Here is a 22,138-nt window from a genome sequence, read left to right on the forward strand (position 1 = left end):
AAATTCTTGTGCAGCTGTAGACAGTTATTACCTGCTCAGGGTGAGAAAATCCTTGTAAGAAAAGGGGCCGTGGACACCAGAACTACTAACAGGGTCAGTCCACCCTGGCCTAATAAGGAACTATGAGTCTTTAATCCTGATAAGTAGAGTTTCCGGGAGAAGTCTTACAGCAAACATTCACTCCTGACAGAGCAGAAACAGGCTCCTGGAAAATATCAATCTTTCCATCCTTTACTGTGACAGAAGGAGAAAGGGATGAAGACCCAACAGTTTGACCCAAATGTCACCAAAAACGTCTTCTAACCTTTAATCTACATTTTGGGAGTTATTTAGAGGTGGGTTGTTTTTGTTTCAATTTTTTATTGTGTGTGGGGTTGTTTTTTTCTTTTTTCTTTAAAGTACCTTCACACCCAGCACGAAGCCCAATGTGGGGCCTGAACTCACTACCTGAGATCAAGACCTGAGCCGAGATCAAGAATTAGATGCTTAACTGACTAAGCCAACCAGGTGCCCCTTTTTTCTTGTGTTTTATTCCTGACATAGTTTGTTTTGTTTTGATTTTAGTTTTAGTAAATATATAAAAATATCTATTACATATAGCCATTCTAATACACATTCACCCTTCTCCTGCTAACAAATTTCAGGGGAAATCACTACTTCCCCATCCTCAGAATATGTATTTCTAATAGTCAGCTCCAACCTAGCTCCAGGTTAGACACAAACCTAGGTCTAAGCCAATTACCACATCACAATGATGTGTGCAGAGAAAGACACATGACCTATTCAGAAGCAGTGAAGCACAAGACTGCTTGCTGGATTTCAGCTAGAAAGTATAACCCAGTAGCTGCTGGCAGCCCTCTTGCGACAATAAGGTAAAAATTTGTGTGAGACTAGACTCCATACAGAGGTATCAGAATAAAAAGGTGAATTCAAGTAATTCCTTTAACCCAGAATCTGCCATGCATAAAACTAGCTCTGCAAAGATTTTTGGTAATATGAGCAAATAAATTCCCCTTGTGACGTAAGCCAATTTAGGCTGGGCTTTCTATATAACTTATAACCAAGAGTTGAAAATGATACAATAAACTTGAAGTTGATACCAAAAAGTGGGGAAGTTCCTGGAAAAAAAGGTTTGTATAAAGCACAAGCCACTGATCAACTTTAAAAATGCTAAAGGTTATTCCAGATATTTAACAACATGAGATCTCTGAGGCTGGTTTCTATATTCTGCCCCCAAACAAAGGGAATTCGGTAATTGTGGGGGCAGGGAAAGTAGAATCAGCATGTTTTTTAAACGGAGCATAAAGGCTTTTCTTAAGTCTCCTTTTTTGCCTTCATTTCGTAGTACTGCTTCCCTCAGCTAATAAATATTTACTCCAAACTGTATTAACATTACATTCAGACTTCTCATTTTACAGGACTCCTTGAATGTTTCAGTGTCCATTAGTTTTTATGGCATACATGATATAATCACATACAATGGTGACCAAACACCTTGCTAAAAATCAGTGGTTTAGAGAAAGTTGAGGAATTAAGTAGCAATCTCTGAAATACCTAAATCTCAAAGGTAATACTCAAGCTTACATGTAAGACTTTATCCAAACATCCATCAAGCCTCAGATTCCAACTTCTTTACAATCAAAATTTCTCCCCCTCTTACTCCTTCTCTCTTGGGAAAAGAATACATACATTTAATGGGGCTCTTAGGTATCCAACATGAAAAAAACACTGGGGAAAAACAGCAGAACAACTCAGTAACTCCCTCCCACCCCTCACCATGCTATCTCATCCCACCCAAAAAAAGGAGGGTTGAGGGTATAAAATAGCCAAAGTCTTAAACAATAAAAAATTTATGGGATTCTTCCAGAAAAACACAAATCTGCTCAACACAAAGTACATACATTAGAAAACATAACTAGAATATTTTAGCCATTATTACAGGGCAGAGAGAGGCTGTCTTTCATGAAATCTGGATTGCAGATGTTTGGCAAAAAAAAAAAAAAAAAGATTAATAATCTATCACAAAGTCCCACAACTAGTGATTCAAAATGAAAGCTTTCACTACTTACACCATATGTAAATATACATATATACACGCTGCTTATAATCCCTTGATCTGAAGAGAAAGAGAACTGATACTCTACTGTGAAAATGGTCAGTGGGCAGACATTTTAAAATCCTTTCCCACATGAAAAGATTCCTGAAAAAGAGATCAGAAGACAACAGAAAAGCACTCAATATATATGGAGTTGTAAATCCTGTATGAACTAGTATCTATTACACAAAGGGGGAACATGCAACAAAGTGATTAGGGAAGTCAAACATGAATTAGTCCAATAACAAAGAGCCAAATACACATGCCCAAAAAGCACTTTATGGAACAGAAATCCAAACAAATAAAAAAGATGTCTGTTATTAACAATAAAATAATAATTAAACTTTGAAATTCCAAAGAAATCAATAAGAAACTGGTATGCATTCACCAAGAAAAAACAAAGCTGTCTGAAGTGACACAAAATACACATCAAGGCAGAACATATATTTTTAAAACACATTAAATCAAGCATTTACTAAAAAGACCATTACATACGAGGCATTAATTCAAAGGGCACTAAGATAACATGTCCTAGTATGTTGTGAATAGCCACTGTCTGATTCTATTAAAGAAACTTTCACTGCACCTAAAAATGTACCTCTCTTATTAAGTGTATACCTCCTTCATTAAAAAAGATAATTCAAAGTACAAACAGTGAATGTTCAGACTCTGTTCTTGGTTCCATAGTCCTCTGCATATTCTGTTCAAACACATCTGATTGCAAAGACATTCCCACCTATACAAGTGAGAATGACAGGATGATGACAGTACCAACAGCAAATAGATACAGGGTTTTTATGTGCTAAGTGCTATTCCTTGCACTTTATATATTTAATCTTCGGAACAACTCAATGAAGTAGGGTGGTCTTCTTATCCCATTTAGCAGATGAAGAAAATGAGTAACAGAGAAGTTAAGAAACAGCCGAGTTCACACAGCTAGTATGTAGGACTCAAACCCAGATCCTCTGCCTCCAGAGTCTGTGCTCTTAACTATAGCAGTTAGCTGTCATTTCAACCCTTTCTTTCCCTCTAAACTGCTTTACCACTCTGTAATTCAGTTTCCTATCTACAAAATGGCTCAGTAATAGTTCTTATGTCATACAGTTGTTTAATTCTTATATGAGGATTAAATGCAAAAACATATGCAATGTGTTTAGAATAATGCCTGACACATACCAATACTAAATAAATAGCTGCTCGTAAAATATCTATCGGGGCACCTGGTTGGCTCAGTCAGAAAAGCATGTGACTCTTGATCTCAGGGTTGTGGGTTTGAGGCCCACATTGGGTGTAGAGATTACTAAAAAATAAATAAACTTAAAAGAGCATATGCTATAAATAAAATAAAAGTAATTAATTAAATATCTATCAAAAGTCTGACACCAGAGTTGAGAATCACTATTATAAAACTAACAATCAGTGAGAATTTACCAAGCAGAATGGTCTTAATGTGTCCTTCACACTTCTAAAGAAGTGATGTCTAAATAAAACTTGGCTTTCCCAATTATTTCCATTATAAAATAATAAGCCCACCACCAGCTCGGAGGAAAACGCATATACATAACTTAGAAGCAGCCTTCTTCAGTCTGGAACTTCCTCTCCGTTATTTTTTGTTCCCTCAATGCCCAGTTCTCCCCAATATCACAGAAATATATCTCATCCCGGTAAAGGTAAATACTAAAAATTTCTCTTGTATTCCAAGATAAATGTTTATATACATTTTAAGACACAAAATCTATTTGGCATTTTAATGTCATTCTCATCTGTACAGCTGGCTACTGGGTATTCTGAATGGTTTCAGCCAGAATTCTATCCTCAGTTTGCCTTTCCTAAAGAGCTACGGAGTTATGGAGATGGAAAGAACAGTAGCAATCCTCTAGTCCAGGGTCTAGAGCTGATCCAGATTTAAATTTGCTTCTAATTTTCTGTTGTGACAACATTCTTATCTATGTGTCACTGTACAACTTGTGCTAGGGTTCCTCTAGGTGCAGATGAAAGAGGAGAATTAATTGCTGGATGGATCTCAGATTGTATATGTATTCAACCTTGAAAGAAATTATCAAACTACTCCTCAAAGTAGTTGTACTACACACCTAAGAATATGAAAGTTTTAAAAAATATATACATAAGATGAGGGGGGAATATCACTGATTCAGATTCAAAAGCCAACCTAAATTTGTAATAATTTGTTTAGTTATTTGCATCTCCTCCTCCTGAAACCTCATTAAGCTGATAGAGACTTTTTTAAATAAATAATCAATAACAAAAGAATTATCACAGGAGAGTATAATCAATTTGGAAGCATTCTATGGAAAGAGCCACAGCCAAGAGCAGGCAAAGGGGTCTGCAACAAAAGGAGTGATTGCCACGTCAACTCCAGGGGGCTCCAAATTAGCAACACTGGGCAGGGAAGGCAGGAATAAGAAGGGGGACAGAAACAGTGGCTAGCTTCTCCATGGAAGCTGAAAAGAAGAAAATGGAATAAGAAAACAAAATGGAATCCCTACTCTACCCCTACCCCCATCCCTGTATAAGCAGATTACATGCATTCTGGCACTTACCCCCAGACTGGGGGGCAGGGGTGGGAGGAATGACTCCTCTCTCAAGAAACTGAACAAATTGCCTCTATAGGCCCTTCCCCTAAAAGCCAGCTCCTAGCCCATTCACCCTAATAACACCAGCCAGTCAAAAAGCACTGCCCAATGCTTCCAGTGAGAGCTAGTCAGCCTTTCTGTTGGCCAGCCTTACCATAGGCTAGACCAGAACAAAGAAAGCAAGTAAAACAACAATCGCAGAGAAGTAGAGATGATTCAGGAAACAGAAAATAAGTGATTAGAAAAACTTCCACATCCATGTCTCAGCATCAAGATGTTACAAAAAAGAAATAATCAAAAATGAAAGAGTTCTTGTAAATTGAAACCTAACTCCTGAAATAAAAAGTTCAATTAAAAGAATTGGAAAATAAAGTAGAAGCAACCACCTCCTACCCACTCCCCAGAAAAGACAAAAAAATCTAGGAGGAAAAAAAAAAAGAATAAAATTCAGGAGATTCACCATCCAATAAAGAAAACAGAAGAAGATTATCAGAGAAATGTTCCAAAGCTGAAGGCACAAGGGTTTATTTGAAAAGCACAGAGTGCTGAGCATAACTAATAAAAAGGACTCATACCTAGACACATCCTTCTGAAACATCTTGTTCCTTGTACAGTATCAGAACTATCAGAATAAAAAGAAAAGTCTAGGGCACCTGGGTGGCTCAGTGGGTTAAGCGTCCAACCAGCTCAGGTCATGATCTCGCGGCTCCCCGCATTGGGCTCTATCAGAGCCTGGAGCCTGCTCGGTATTCTGTGTCTCCCTCTCTCTCTGCCCCTCCCCTGCCTGAGTTCTCTCTCTCTCTCTCTCTCTCTCTCTCTCTCTCTCTCTCTCTCAAAAATAAGTTAAACATTTAAAATAGGAAAAATTAAAACAAACAAAAAAAAGAAGTCGAAAAAGCTCCAGATTTGGGAGGGAGTGGTAAAAAACCTACAAATAAATAAGACTCTGAGAGGCATTAGCTATAACATTACCAACCCTGGATGCTAGAAGGTAATACACAAAAGCTCTCAAAGTTCTGAGAAAAACTTATTTTCAACATAAATTTCTACATAAGCCAACAATCAACTGTGAAAGCAAAATAAAAACATTTTCAGACATGCAAGAACTCAAATAGTCGATCGCTTATTCTTGTATCATGAAGAAGATAGTTTAAGGAAGAAAACAAAACAAGAGTGAAAACTAACGAAAGAGGAAGTATACAAGAAAATGATGGCACTAACCCAAAAGTCCAGTGAAAAGAAATTCCAAGGACACAGCTGTACAGCAGACCTAAAAAGCAATGAGTCCACATTAGAACAAGAAATCAGGAAGCTCCAAAGAATGTCTTCTCAAAGAAGAATCACATAAATTCCAGGAAACAGATCAAATGAGTAAGAAAGAAGACATTAGCAAAATGATAAAGAAGGCTTATGCTGCTTCTCTAAACATAAGGGGGGGAAAAGGAAACAACTCCAGAAAAAAAAACAAAAAATTATACAGCAACATCATGATCCTAACATAGATCCATCAAACTACAATGTGGCAATGATTCTGAGCAATTAAGTGTGAGAAAAGTAAATCCGTTTTTAAACCAGATGCTGGGAACTTTCTCCAGGTGACCTAGAAGTATGACCCTGAACTTTTAGAGAGGGAAGTATAAATTCAGCACATCATTATTTCTTCTTCCAAGATGTCCTTTACCCTCTCTTCTCTGATTCATTCATTCATTCATTCATTCATTCATCCATGCATGCAAGAAATATTTCCTGAGCATTCTACATGCCAGGCACTGTGCTAGGAACAGAGATAAAGCCTTAAACAAAGAAGATAGGAGCCAGCATTCTAATGATAAAGACTCCTCCTCTTCCAAGAATCTGCTAAGGGGTTATATCTCCTACCAAGCTTTCTCTGAACTTCCATGTTAGGCTAAATGCTTCTCTTTTACTGCTCTGAAAGAAGTCTAATTCTTCACAGAGTTGAACTAGCTTTTTATATAGGTATTATCTCAACAATGCAACAATGGCAAAATTTATTAGAGTTATTTGGACCTCTACTGCACAGCACTGCACCTAGATCAATAAATGTTTTGAACCTTTCCATTCAACTGAAATGTAAATAAAATTGCCAAATAAAATGTAAAGCATTGCAGATGTTAATTATTATTTAACAGACGAGGAAGCTAAAGTCCCTGCCAGTTATATGACGTGCTCAGATCTTGAAACTAGTTTGTGAAAGAGCCAAAACTAAAATCCATAGTACTAGGTTAAGTTAAAGTAAGTGGTCAAATCAAAAAATGGGTCAAAATGGGAGAGAATAACCTTAGGCATTTTCTTAGAACTTTTCCGAATACACAACAAATAAATACATTAAAACTTCTGTCCCTGAGTGGCTTATAGCAGGAGAAAGCAACTACAACTATTCTTTTCCTAAACACTAAAGGCTGACTAATTAAATGTGATTTCTAAGTATGGGATACCATAGCAGGGTGATCTACATGTAAGTTTCAGCAAACTTAAACCATGGTTCAAAACAATGTAATTACTTTGAAAAATAGTCAATTACTAAAATCTATACTAGGACTTGACCTGTGTTTGTGAGTCTGAGCACAGAAATCAAGAATTTAACTCACACATATTTATAGATCCCCAATACTTAGAAGCTGAAAGATTCAATGAATACTAACTAAATAGTGACTTTTACTCATAATGCAACCAGGAGACTCAGAGAAACTTTTATCACCCATTGGAATATAGAAGTGTTTCACCTTCATCCTATCTCAAGTACTACTACCATTAATTACTACAGTTGTCATTTATTATCAGCTCAAATGCCAACTCTGTGATCTGCCCCATGTTAAGCAGCAACATTTAAATAGATACAATCCCAACCCCTTGCTGCTCAGCCTCAGTCCCAATCACTGGAACATAATTAACTCCTAAACTTAATTCTATGCCTTTATCTTTTCCTAGATATTTCCCAAAGAAAAAGAATAGGTGAAGGTATGAAACCTCTGAAAGAGATATTCTGAAGCTTCTTCTTCTTTAAGATCTATTCTGACAATAAAATAATTGGTTTTCTGACTTTTTAAAATATGTAAAGTGCTGGGGGCACCTGGGTGGCTCAGTCAGTTAAGCATCCAACTTCAGCTCAGGTCATGATCTCGTGGTTCGTGAGTTCGAGCCCTGTGTCAGGCTCTGTGCTGACAACTTAGAGCCTGGAGCCTGCTTCGGATTCTTAGTGTCCCTCTCTCTCTGCCCCTTCCCCACTCGTGCTCTCTCAAAACCAAATAAAAATTTAAAAAAATTTTTTTGATATGTGAAGTGCTCATATAACTATTAGCAAACTGCCAGGCAATCCCGAAAACTGGTAAGAAAAATGCCAACCATAATGACAAAACAGCACAAAAAGGAAATAAAAGAGCCAATACACATATAAAAAGGTGCAAAGTCTACCTACCTGTCAAAATATGAAAAAAGTAATAATAATAGTAAAGATTATAATAATAATGGCAGCTAGAATTTATCATGCTCTTTATGTGTGAATGTATAGTAAACACCTAATTAATTAATTAGATAAGAAACTACTCAGAAAACAGGAAAAGTTTCAAAGAGGAGGTGATCTCTGAGCTGGTGCCTCATGGACGCAAATTCAGTAGACAAAGCCTGGGGATAAGAGAAGCACTCAAAGGTGGAGGAGAGGATGAGGTAATAACATTTACAAAAACACCAAATATGAATCCAGTTTTTATTCTTGGAACCATTTATATTCTAAAGTGCATAATAGAAGTGACAAGTTATGAAGCTGTACAGAGAAGAGGGAGGTTAAGTAAACAGTGTTTACTTCAAGCTAAACAGATTAAACTTAAAAGTTTTTTATTTTATTATTTTTTAGTGTTTATTTTTGAGAGAGAGACAGAGAGAGACAGAGAGAGACAGAGACAGAGCACGAGCAGGAGAGGGGCAGAGAAAGAGGGACAGAATCCGAAGCAGGCCCCAGGCTCTGAGCTGTCAGCACAGAGCCCAATGCGGGGCTCGAACTCATGGATGGCGACATCATGACCTGAGCCAAAGTCGAATGCTTAACCAACTGAGCCACCCAGGCATCCCTAAATGTTTTTTAAAGGGCATATAACTTAAACAGATTTGTTTTTCCCTGTGCCTTTAATTTTCAAGGAAACTTTTGATCAAAACCAGATAGCAATCCATAACTAACAATCAGCAATACTTCATCCCTAATGAGATATCTTTAACTTAGGTGGTCTTCCTTTTAAATCAAAAACTAAAAGAAACTTCCAACCTAGAATTCTTTTTAAACTTTTTTTTTTTTTACATTTATTTATTTTTGAGAGACAGAGAGAGACAGAGCACAAGTTGGGGAGGGGCAGAGATAGAAGGAGACACAGAATCAGAAGCAGGCTCCAGGCTCCGAGCTGTCAGCACAGAGCCTGATGCGGGGCTCGAACTCATGAACCATGAGATCATGACCTGAGCCGAAGTCGGACGCTTAACCGACTGAGCCACCCAGGTGCCCCTCAACCTAGAATTCTTTACCCAGCAATTATACCATATAAAAAATGAAGTGAAATAACATTTTCACTTATCGCCATCATACTCACATAAAAGACCATACTAAAGGACAAGTTATTCAGGCAACTGAGAAATGCAGAAAAGAATAAAGAACAATAAAAACTATAAATATAAATGGGGTAAAGTCTTTCCTTTGATAACTGATGAAGGAATTCCCAAAGATTATGATTCATCCATACACATACTTTAGCACTATATATAGTATATACCTTCCCAGTTTGTAATTATTGGCAACAAGATATTGGCAACAAGAAAGACTGGCAACTTGAATAAAATATTTCCTATCCATGCACTATGGTAACATTAACATTTAAAATCAAGAAAACAGATTTTCCATTTCACACATTTTTACTTTATATTTCTAATTCTTGGTAATTTTAAATACCAGAAGTACTGGGTTTAACCCTGAAATGATCTTAAAACACTTCTCTAACTGGCGTATAATTATTTTCCATTAAACCATTGTTCTGTGACTCAAGAGTCATCTGATTTACATAAGTACTAGTTAAGTACCATAGAAATTCTAAAATATATAATTAGAATGTCACAAAGCACTTAATCCATCCTGTCAAAACAGAGATTATTTTAATTTCTATTTTACTTTTAAAAGAAATCCTATTTATTTTCTCTAATAGAAAAAAAAATTAGTAGGATAAACTTACAATGTACTTCCCCAATCAAACTTTAAATGATTCTGGTCAACCACAAATCGACTCAAGTAATTGACTCAAGTAATTAAGCATTTTTCTGAATGTTAGTGAAATATGTCTGACAACATACAATAATGTCATATAATAATTAGGTTACCGTTCTACAGAATTACAAATTATTTCACTGATTATTATTCTTACTCATGCACAGATAAGCAGGTATAAATTCCGTCCTTATAAATTATTCAAGTAGACTAGATGCATTTCTAGCATAAACAATTTTGTTAACAGCTTTTTCACGTAGGGTTAAAACATAACCATAAAAAGCTATTATTAAGTAACATATTCCACTAACCTGAATTCTCACTCACACACACACACACAAACACAAAATTATGAGCTAGCTTTATCATTTTCAAACATCCTGACACTATTTCAAAAAATAAAGACAAAAATCGTCTTTCAATTATTTTTTAAAATTTAGAAACATAAAACTTCAATTGTTTACCAGCCATAGATTATAATACAGAAAACTTAAGATAAATACCATGAATATTATGAAGTTCAAATAAAATTCTAGCCTTAATTTATTGAAACATATTAATAAAGAATATATACACTGATTCCAAATGAAGAAGTGGAGTACTATGGTAGATTTTCTCAGTGACCTACCCAAAATTTCCTAACAAATAAATTAAACAATCATATGACTCTTAAATCTGCCATACAGAGATATATAGCTGGTTCTCACAACTCATACTAGATCTTTTTACACTGTAAAGTCTTTCTTTTTTCACACTGATATTTTCTTTGTAACAAAATACTACCTAGTCAGATCCTAAAGTATGAATCTTTAGAAATGAGATTAGCAAAACAGTTTAAAAATACTTACTGTCTTGTTTCGTAATCTAATTATGTCTGAGACAGAGCCAGCGCCACAGTACTCCATAACAATCCAGAGGTCTGTGTTCTTAAAATAACTGCCATAGTACTTTACAACATATGGGCTAAAGAAAAATATATAGACCATTAAACTTAGTTAATTCCCAAAGAAAATTATTTCTTAATCCCAATACAAAGTATTTTCAACATTTCATAATGTTCCAATAAGTAAACTTAATGAGTAAACATCTATAGTACATCAAATTGTCTATATGTAGGGTTTACCAACTGTGCATAATTAGGCTTTAACTCATGGATGAAATTTAACAGGATTACAAATCAGAGGAGGCCCAAATGCTCTGAGTGATTCCCAACAAAACAAGGCTTTGTTTTGGCAAAGGACTTAGTGTATAACATAAGGAACAAATGAAAATATTTAACTAAAGCATTTTAAATATAAATCTTTAAGGGAGTTCACATTCAGTCAAATATTTTTTTAATGAATAAATGGGTTTTTTTTCAGTCTAATTTTGTGTGTTTTTTATATGAAATTTATTGTCAAATTGGTTTCCATACAACACCCAAGTGCTCATCCCAACAGATGCCCTCCTCAATGCCCATCACCCACTTTCCACTCCCTCCCACCCACCATCAACCCTCAATTTATTCTCAGTTTTTAAGAGTCTCTTATGGTTTGGCTCCCTCCCTCTCTAACTTCAGTCAAATATTAATACTCAACTTTAAAATACTCTATAATTCAACAAGGCCAAAAAAAATTATTTTTAATTCTCTTTTATTTGGGTCTTTAAAATCCAGAGATAAGTAATCACAACTATTTTTGCTTTAAATGCAGATAATTAAAATTAACAATTTAAAATATTTTTAAACTGAAGTTTTATACCTTTCAGAGCAGAATAAACTATGTTTATAACCTAACTGTTTTTAGAAGACTTAGAAAGAGACAAGTAGTCATTTATTTCTTTAATATTTACCTAATATTTATTAAGGGCAAGCTATATACACTGATACGTAAAACATCTTGTCCAAGTCAAAGAGGCAGAGTATCCATATTCACAGAATACATAAAACGATGAAAAATACAAGGTAGTATAAACTAAATCATATACAGCTTACATGCTACAAGAGCTAAAATAAGCAACTGATCGTGGTAGAGCCAGCAAAAAAAAACTTGTACAAAGGGTGGTATTTGAACTATGAGAGGATAAAACCTCAAATTATGGGTAGAGGAGAGATAAGAACATTCTAGAAAAAAGAAAGGCCATGTGTGAAGACACAAAATAGAAAAATCAAGAATGGCATGTTTAGGGCACAACTTGTTCAATAGATATTTCTATCTAGTAGCAGCTATCATGAAAAGTGGCAGAAATGGAAGATAAGACACATGAATCAAATTAGCAAAAAATAAAAATAAATGGAAAGTACTATAAAAGACAACATAAAGAGACCACCAAAACAAGAGGTCAGGAGAAGACTGTCAGGGAAGACTTCTCAGTAAAGCCTTTACAATTTCAGCTAAGTCTCAAATCAAGAGTAGAGCAGATTGGTTGGAGCTTAAGGGCTTAAATTAAAAAGGTAGCTACAAAGCTAGAATTCATTCCTGGGGTTTATCCTTCTGCTTGTCATGACCTCTTGCACAGATTTGCTTCCTAACTGGTCTCCTTGTCATAGTTTTCTCCCCCATTCTAATCTTTGTTCCATATAGTTAACAAGGTTACCTTCCTTTAAAACAAAGGTAAAATAAACTGATCATACTGCTCTCCCATTTAAAAAACAAAAACAAAAAACTTCCAATCAATAGCTCTCCATTACTGAAAAGGTCTTAACTACTTCATATCACATGCAAGACATTTCAACATCTACCTTTCTACCCATGTCTCTCATTATTTCCCATCTCACACCTTAAATTTGCAGACATACTCAACTTTGGTAGGCATTGGGAATGGAAAGTAAGTATCAGGAGTTCCTAAGTGTTCAATGAACCACTGAAGAAACATGCTTGTTTACAAACAAATGAAACTAATCTATAGACCCAGAACTTCAACTTACGGGAAACATTAAAAAGCCTTCTCTACATACACTTCTTTGGGGTGTGAGTGTCTGTGTAGAAACCTTTACAGGGAGTATTGCTCTTACACCTGGCTGTGCCTCAGAAACACTTGTGGCCCAGGTCCCATGCACCTTAGGGGTTCTAATTCAGCAGGTCTTTTAAAAGCTCAATAGGTGACTCTGATATAGATTCAGAGTTGAACTTCACTCCAAAAGAATATCCTTCAAAGAACTTCTTTAAACATTAATTTTCTCATTCAGAATTTTGGATGTATTAAGTGGTAACGAATTCAAGACTATGTTCACTGAAAGACACATAGAAAATGTATGTTTTATCTTGCCATGCACTAAGTAATTAGCAGTTCTAAGGATAGGACTGACAGCCCTTACAAAAATTAGGGACTCTAACCTGGGCAGCTACCTGAAAAAGCAACTCTGTCTTTAGTGATAAGTCAAGAAAATGGCTTTGGGGAAAGGTAAAATGCTCCTCAAAAAATACTTTGTGGTCCATTCTAATACATAATCAAGTAGGTGGATCAAGGTCCAACAGTTCTATGCCATAAAACATGGCCTCAATAATTTTAATCTAAAAAAGTATTCAAGCAGATAGAACGAAACAGTCACATTAAGGACACATACCCGAATATAGTTTCTAACATTCATTCAACATTCATTCATCATTCATTCAACATTCATTCAACATTCATTCATTGACCCTCTGCTTAAGCCGGATATTCAATACACAGTGGTGAACCACACAGACTCAACCCTGACTCTCAGAGAGCACACACCAGCATGAAAATACACTGGTATTAGAGAAGTCAGCCCACAAATAAATGTAATTAGTAACTGTGGTTAAAAAAATAAAATAAAATAAGAGGGCTGCCATGAGATAAACTGGCTGAGACTATATTTTGCATTCATCATCTCTCCAAATAAAACTTTCTAGGGGCACCTGGGTGGCTCAGTCAGTTAAGCGTCCGACTTCGGCTTAGATCATGATCTCATGGTTTGTGAGTTTGAGCCCCGCATCGGGCCCTGTGCTGACAGCTCAGAGCCTGGAGCCTGGTTTGGATTCTGTGTCTCCCTCTCTCTCTGCCCCCTCCACCACTCACAATCTGTCTCTGTCTCTCAAAAATGAATAAACGTTAAAAAAAAAAATTAAAAAAAAAAACTGTTCTAGCTCATATGAAAGAATGGCACAGAACCCATATACCACGGTAGTCCCTTAACTTGGGACTTTTACCTGCCTCCCCCAGAAAAAAAGAAGCTCTATGAGGTTAGGTGCCAATCTGGCTTGCTCTCCATTTTATCCTCAATATCTCTCTTCTTACAGGTACAAACATACAAATACAAACAAAAGCACTGAATAAGTGAATAAATGAATAATCACAGAAAAGCTAACAGAAGGGACCTAATGTAGGCCTCCCCAAAAGAATAACATTTAAGGGATGATTCAAAGGTTGACTGTAAGTTAACCAGATAAAGAACATCCAGGCACCAAGAACTGTCTGTGCAAAGGCCTCAGGAGAAAAAGAGCAAATCATTCTCAGGGAATCAAAAGATCAGTGTACCTAGAATAGAATGAAGAATAAGATTTAACACAATGTAGTTGCAGATGGAGAAAGAAGCCTCATAATGAAGAGGCTCAAAACCAAGATAAGGGCTTTATTAGATATGCAAGAGATCTAAGAAGAATTTTAAGCACAGCAATAACATGATCTAATTTATATTTTGTAAGATTTCTCTGGCTTCTGCATGAAAGCTAGATTATAGGAAAGCAAATACAGACACAGGTAGACCAATTAGAAGATTATGTTAATCTATGTATGCATGAGATCATAATGAGCATATCTTCTTATTTTCTGTATTTGTGATCCTTTGACATGGACCTGCTGACAAGGCCTCCACTGTCCCTCTTAGGGTTAGCTAATTCCTAGAAATAGCACCTGTGAGCATACCTTTCCTATGCAATCAAACCAATCTGGAGTCCATAACCTCAACCACCACCAGGGTCACTATTCCCCTAACTTCATCAACCCAGAGTCATGTACCAAACAAGTAGGGACTGCCCTACACCCAGTGAAATCACTACTCATTGAAATCATTCAAACCAACCAATCCTAGACCTCTTTACCCCACCTCATCCATTCCTTCCCATAGAATCACAATAAAGGCTACTGCCCATGTTTTCCATGCTCTCCTTCTGCCTCCTATCTGACCCTGGTGCTTCCCTGTATAAGCTTCCTCTCCCCTTCTCACCCACTCTTGCACGGCAGGCTCCCTCCTCTTGGGGTCTGTAACAATTTATCTCCTGATCCATTGGTCTCACCACACCTAAACAATAATAAAACCTACATTTTTAAAAAGAGATGTTGGTGAACTGAAGGGAGAGTAAAAGAAAAAGCAAAGAAAACAAATTCATGAGATATTGTCAAGGTACACTCAACACAATTTGATAATGACATAGACTGGCAAGCTAAGAGACTGTAAGCCGGTTTTCTTCTATGTTGTGCACACTGAACATAAGCTTAAGACTGACAAATTAAGATTAAAATTTAGGTGGCTCAGTGTGGTGAGCATCTGATTTGGCTCAGGTCATGATCTCAGAGTTTGTGAGTTCGAGCCCTGAGATGGGCTTTGCACTGACAGCGCAGGGCCTACTTTGGATTCTCTGTCTCCCCCTCTCTCTGCCCCTCCCCTGCTCACACTCTCTCAAAAATAAACAGTAAAAAAAAATTTTAATACAATTATTTTTAAAAGATTATAATTTAATGCTGTGATTTTAAAAAATTATATACACAGGTACTAATATGGTCAAAGAGTTCAAGACTTGTGACTTCTAACTCAGTCTGTTTCCACTGACATAGACATCATTCATTTAAATTCATTCATCATTCATTCATGTATCATTTTATTATTTTTTTAAGTTTATTCATTTATTTTTGAGAGAGAGAGAGAGAGAGAGAGAGAGAGACAGAGAGTGCAAGGGGGGGTTGGAGAAGAAAGAGAAGGAGACACAGAATCTGAAGCAGGCTCCAGCCTCTGAGCTGTCAGCGCAGAGCCCGATTCAGGGCTTGAACTTACGAACCATGAGATCATGACCTGAGCTGAAGTCCAACACTTAACCAACTGATCCACCCAGGCACCCCTATGTATCATTTTAAAATAATCAATGTTTACTAAACAATATAGATGGCCTAATGGCAGGAGCTAGGGAGACAAACGAGTAAACTTCAGTGACTAAAAAAGGCAGTCAAGGCAATGGAGAACTCCTGAAGAAGTTTATGCAAGAATTTAAAGAGGATTACATTGTGCAGGACTGTCAGGGGTCAAAGGGGTCACTGTTCATTTCAGCCAGCAAGGTAACAAACTATACAGTTATTTAGATTTCTTAACATGTTTTTTAACCACACATTGATTCTTAAACGCTAGAGGAGGCAGAGTTTCCTTCAAAACACTAGCTCTACGCTATTTAATTTTAAGCAACACACAAAATTTTAATTCAGCCATAATTCCTAAGAACCTTGACTAAGGATGCTGCATGGGTTTATAGGACTTATGAGAATCCAGTAACTCTGTGTAGTCTTGCCACTGCTAAATAGTTAAATATGCCTTTAAAAATTCTATTGGGTGGAGGGTCAAGGAAGACGCAAGTCAAATTACTGCATACACCAGGAAGCAAGGTGAAACACGATGCCTTGATTACTGGGGTGACAATCATAAGCCATATTCTACTCCTCTCTCCCATGCCACCTCCTCACTGCTTCACTCTCCTGTCCTGTTCATGTATGTCCCTTCCCCTATTTAACACCTTCAGCCCAATGAAACTATGTACCATCTTCCCCAACTTTTTTTTTTTTTTTTTGGCACATCCCATGCCTAATGACCATATTCTTTCCATTCCTGTCTCCTTTTCAGAGTAGTTTCACTACCCTAAAAATCCTCTGTGTTCCATCTATTCACCCTTCCTACCCTGCTAACCCTTAGGCAACCACTGATCTTTTTATTGCCTCCTTAGTTTTGTCTTTTCTAGAATGTCATAAAGTGAGAATCATACAGTATGTAGCCTTTTCAAATTGGCTTCTTTCACTTAGTAATATGCATTTAAGTTTTCTCTATGTCTTTTCATAGTTTAGTAAATCACTTCCTTTTAGTGCTGAAAAATATTCCATTGCCTGGATGTAACACAGTTTATTTATGCATTCACCTACTGAAGGACATCTTGGTTGCTTCCAAGTGTTTGCTAATTATAAATAAAGCTGCAATAAACATCCGTGTGCAGGTTTTTATGTGAACGTAAGTTTCCAACTCCTTTGGATAAATATTAAGGAGTATGATTGCTGGATCATATAGCTAAAAGTATGCTTAGTTTTGTAAGAAAATGGCCAAACTGACTTCTAAACTGGCTATACCATTTTGCATTGCTACCATCAATGAATGGAAGTTCCTTTTGCTCCACATCCTCACCACTATTTGGTGTTGTCAGTGTTCCAGATTTGGGTCATTTTAATAGGTGTGTAGTAGTATCTCATTTTAATTTGCATTTCTCTAATGACATATGATGGGAAACACCTTTCCATATGCTTATTTGCCATCTGCATATCTTTCCTGGTAAGGTATCTATGAAGGCCTTTTGCCCATTTTTTACTTGGGTTGTTCATATTTTTGTTACGTTTTAGGGATTCTTTGTACCTTTTTGATAACACACCTTAACAGATAAGTCTTTTGCAAATATTTTCTAAAGTCCTCCCATTATGAGCATGTAAAAATTAAAATACTAAGAAATGGCTATTTTTCATTACAGAAGTTTCACTAACATCCTTCTACCATCTTAACAGTGCTCTAAACCTAATAGGGGTAACACAGTGTTTTTACAAAGGCTATGTGAATACTCTCCTATGAAAACTGAGCTGTTTCCAATATAAATCTAAATCACAGCAATTTATTTCTGGGCCCACCCAAAAATGAATATACATATACATGAACTAATACAAATTGCCAAAATTCATCACAAATCCTTCAGTATGGTGATTTTCAAACTTTTTTTTTTGGGGGGTGGGGGGGGAAGGCCCTCACTAACAGTGCTTTAATGGAATTTTACCCAGAAACATCAGCAAATAGAACAGGCAGGAGAGGGACTACTCTGGTAGAAGCCTCTAAGCAGACCAGCTAAAAATGTGCTATTCCCAACACAGGGATTGCCTCTCCTCTTTGCCCCCCAAATCTAAGTAATTCTAAATCACTTAGTTTGGGTATGACCTCCCTGGAGTAGCCTTCCCTGAATCTCCAATGGTGAGGTGTTGGATATGTATTCCGACCTACATAGTTTCCATAATTAGCCCATCCCAGCTCTTATCACACTGTATAAAACAGTCCATCCATTCATCTGCCTCTCCCATCTAACTGAAAGTCCCTCTAAAGTCTAAGACTCCTTCATTGTTGTATCTCCTGTGAGCAATGCATAAAGGCTCCCCTTACCAGTATGTACTCAATATATATTAGTTGAGTGCATAAATAAGTGAATAATTGTGTGCCTTGATGCATGTGGTAACAACACATTTCTCCTGGTTTACACAGGAGAAGTTCCATGAGTAGTGTAAGGACAAGAAATATAGGGGCCATATCAACTGTGGTTCCCTTGTCTCCAAATTACCTAGCACACAGTATTCCTAACTATTACTGACCAGCTCCTGCCTCCACCGCTAGCAATGCCTTGAGAGTGCTTCAGTCTGAAGTGCTGGAATCTTTCTGTAGACCCTGCTTTCTTCAGCACAGGCTAGCGTAGCAAATGTGTGTTCTTATGGCATCCCAGTCACTAACTAGCTGTGTGATTTGGGACAATTCATGTAAAATCTCTAGGTCCCATTTTCTGTATGTGTAAAATTTTTTAAGTTCTAAAATATGCTTTAGCACGAAGAGTCTTTTCCTCAAATAAAATTTTAGAATGAGCCCCAGTATAGAAAAAAGATAAAAGCAATGGCTGAAGTTTCTCATTCTGCTCAATCCTTCACTGTTGGAGGAAAATACCCGCACCTCCTTAGAGCAGAATAAATACATTTGCAAAACTCTAAATTAATAGACCCTACAGAGATCTAGCCTAACATTAACATTCTATGATTTATATATTCAACAAATATTTATTAAACGTCTACTCTGTGCCAAGCACTGGACTAGACACAAAAGATTCTGTAATAAACAATGTAGATGGGCTCCCTCAAATATTTATGCCAAAATGCAGTATTAAACACATGTTTAATATTTACTAAAATGAACAAAAAAATTTAAACACCCTCTGGTCTCTTTTTATAGACAATTTGCCAAATGTTCATATAGCTGAATAGACCTTATTTTAATTTCAAAAATGCAAATCTCATTTTCTCTAAGTGGGAATTTTTCAATTTGTACTGTTCTCTTACAAATCATTTATATGTTAGTTTCCTGATACCACATCTAAATTAACACTAGTAATTAGTAGCTAAAATGTAATGCTTGCCCTGTCATTTCCTGGTTTATTTTTTACTTGTCCTATCTTTTAGTATTTTTAGGATCTTTTAACCTACTAATTTTTCTGATTCTTCACTATTTCATGTGAATAGTGAATCTGAAAGTAAAATCCAAAAGGCATGAACTATTTTTTACCAGTAATTGTTCCACCATATTTCAGTCAACAAATATTTGAGACATCCCTACCATGTACAAGACATTCTGCTATAAAGTGGTACAAAATTTCTAGAACTTTATTCACATTTCTTTCCCCTTTTATTCTTTACTCTTCTTTCTCCTGAGTAGTTGAAAATATATAATGACAAAGGACCAGATTTCCCTAGGGTTCCCTCAACCTACAACACTCTTCCATATTCCTTATTCATACCATATCCATTCACATTCACTCAACAAAAAGTACAGTAGTGCTAGGCATTGTAACGTGTGGTAATATGAGTCCCTCTCAGGAAATGAAGAGAAGGATAAAGATAGTGAAGACATTTCAGAAGGAGAATCTATAAGATAGCGCCCTCAGAAGTATCAGAAAAAGAAACAAAGATGACTCTCAATTTTGTTGTTGGGAGACTAAGTAGGTGATGATGCCATTAACAGAACAGGAACTGCAGAGGCTTCTCTGCAATAATTAAAAATTTGGTCTAAGAATGTTAAATGCGAAGTTCCTTCTGGGTATTCTCCAGTTGAGTCGCCCGGACTAGAATCAGTAATTCCCATATTTGAGTAACCACTGTGTGGCAAAATCCAGGGCACTTACTAAGACATACTCCCAAAATCACAGAATTTAAGAGTCAGGTGACAGAGAATGCAAGTAAAAGTGTGCTTAAAAGAGAAACTCAGGTAAGACAGAAGACTGGAAGCACAGGCACAATTATAAAGGACTTTATATGCCATGCTTAGGAGGTTGGATCTATCCAGGCAATGGGAAAGCATTTAAGGTTTTAAACAAGGAATGGCTTAATTAGATCTGCATTTTAGAAAGATCACTCCAGTTTTAGGGTAGAAAATGGGTTGGAAGAGTGAAAACTGAAAGCAAAAGAAACAAACAGGTAGCTGAGAAAGAAATGTGAGCAAGAGCAGATTGGTCCTAAGATGCACAAAGATTAGAGGAAGATGTGTATGATAGGTAATATTTGCAACCCTGCCTTTCCCAGAGCACACTCAAGTTAAAACCTCTAAAGGACAACAGCAGTCCCTAAACTATACTTAATCATAAGAATAAAGTAGTAATAGCAACATGCAAGTATTAAGCCCCTGATGGGCCCAACACTATTCTATGCTCAATCTTTCTTTTCTACAACAAACTGTGGTAACCATATTCTTATCAAATTACCAGATTAATAGTAAGGTGTGGGAAAACTTTGAATTACATATTTTGATCTGGGAGCCAAGGAATGTATTTTTTTCTATAACCACTTGAATTTCCAGTTATACAGCCTTTATTGAAAATATATAATCTAAATATGTAGTACACAATAAAGAAAAGCAAAACTGAACAGACTCAAGCAACAAAGTTCTTCTATGATTATTCAGTCACCTCATTAGCCAAAGGGCTTATAATATATGGACCTTATACACTTTTGGAAGAGAAAGTTTTTCATAGACCTCTTACTAATATATTGGGCCCTGATCGGATTAGAGGTGACAATGTGTCCAGATTCCCCTGAGTCATCAGCTGTAATATACCATGTGGCTCAATCAATTTTGATGATTAAAACGTAAGTTGAGGGTTTCTGGGAAAGCTCTTTCCTGCCTTTTCCCTTTTTTCTTCTACTGGAACATAAACATAAGGCTGGAGCAAGAGCAGCCCTCTTCGAACCACAAGATAATAAGCATGAGGACACAAGCCACGTAATAAGGATAGCACAGTATAAGAAAAAAAGTCTGAGTCTGAGACTGTGGTTACTTTATGCTGCTATACCAACCCTACCTGGAGACCACTGTAAAGGGAGAGTAATGAAATCCCTCTTTAACTAAGTAACTATAGGCTAAACATAGTCCTAATTCATAAACTCTGCGTTTCTGACCAAACTACTTAACAGGGCACATAAGACACTTCACGGTCAGCTCCATTTCCCTATCCCATTTCACACCAATCTCTGTCTCATGCCTTCCACTCCGGTAATTCTAAACCTTGTCGGAACAGCACATACCAGTGAGCTGATTTTCACCTGTCTACCTATAATTCTCTTCACTCTCTCTCATCCCTCCATTTCTCCACAATTTTAATTAACTCTTCCTCAGCATGCCAGACTTCATAACTGCTGGCTGGGAGTTAAGGTACCCTGCCTCCTTGCTCTCACATCACCCCATGCACCAGGGAGTACAGGGACTGTGCTGTATTATATAGCTATTTATGTAAGTATCTGTCTTCCCAACTAGATCACTAGCCCCTCAAGAAGAAAAGCAATAGTTTAGTTCTTTTGGTATTCCTGGACTCTGGCATAGTAGCAGCTGGCCCACCAGCAATGCTCAGTAAATGTTTGTTGAATGAATTAGAGTTACATAAAACATGGCTGTTTTTAATTACTAAAAACAATTATATAAAAAAAGACTGTTAAATGATCCCCCTTCACATTAAAAAATAATTTTCACCCATAATTTGCCCTGAAAATAAGAAAATGGCTTAAGTATTTTCTGCCACCATATGTTGCTTTATAAGATTATTTCCCCCTTAGAACTGTAAGTCCTAAAGACAACACCACAAAACTATCCTTATCTTCCTTGAAGGATTAGTCTCACTTCAGATGGAAAGTCAGAAAGCTAACCAGATGTCCAAAGAA

General features: G+C 36.6%; 1 protein-coding gene across 1 annotated transcript in view; it reads right to left on the reverse strand.

The window, feature by feature from the left end:
* STK3 (serine/threonine kinase 3) overlaps window positions 1-22,138 on the reverse strand; it is a 283,379-nt gene that overhangs the window by 217,648 nt on the left and 43,593 nt on the right. Inside the window, 1 exon segment of the mRNA XM_019468023.2 lies at window positions 10,798-10,912. Coding sequence (XP_019323568.2) covers window positions 10,798-10,912 — 115 coding nt within the window.

This window comes from Panthera pardus, unplaced genomic scaffold (assembly GCF_024362965.1).
Source record: "Panthera pardus isolate Hobbes unplaced genomic scaffold, ASM2436296v1 HiC_scaffold_7, whole genome shotgun sequence".
NCBI classification, from domain to species: Eukaryota; Metazoa; Chordata; class Mammalia; order Carnivora; family Felidae; genus Panthera; species Panthera pardus.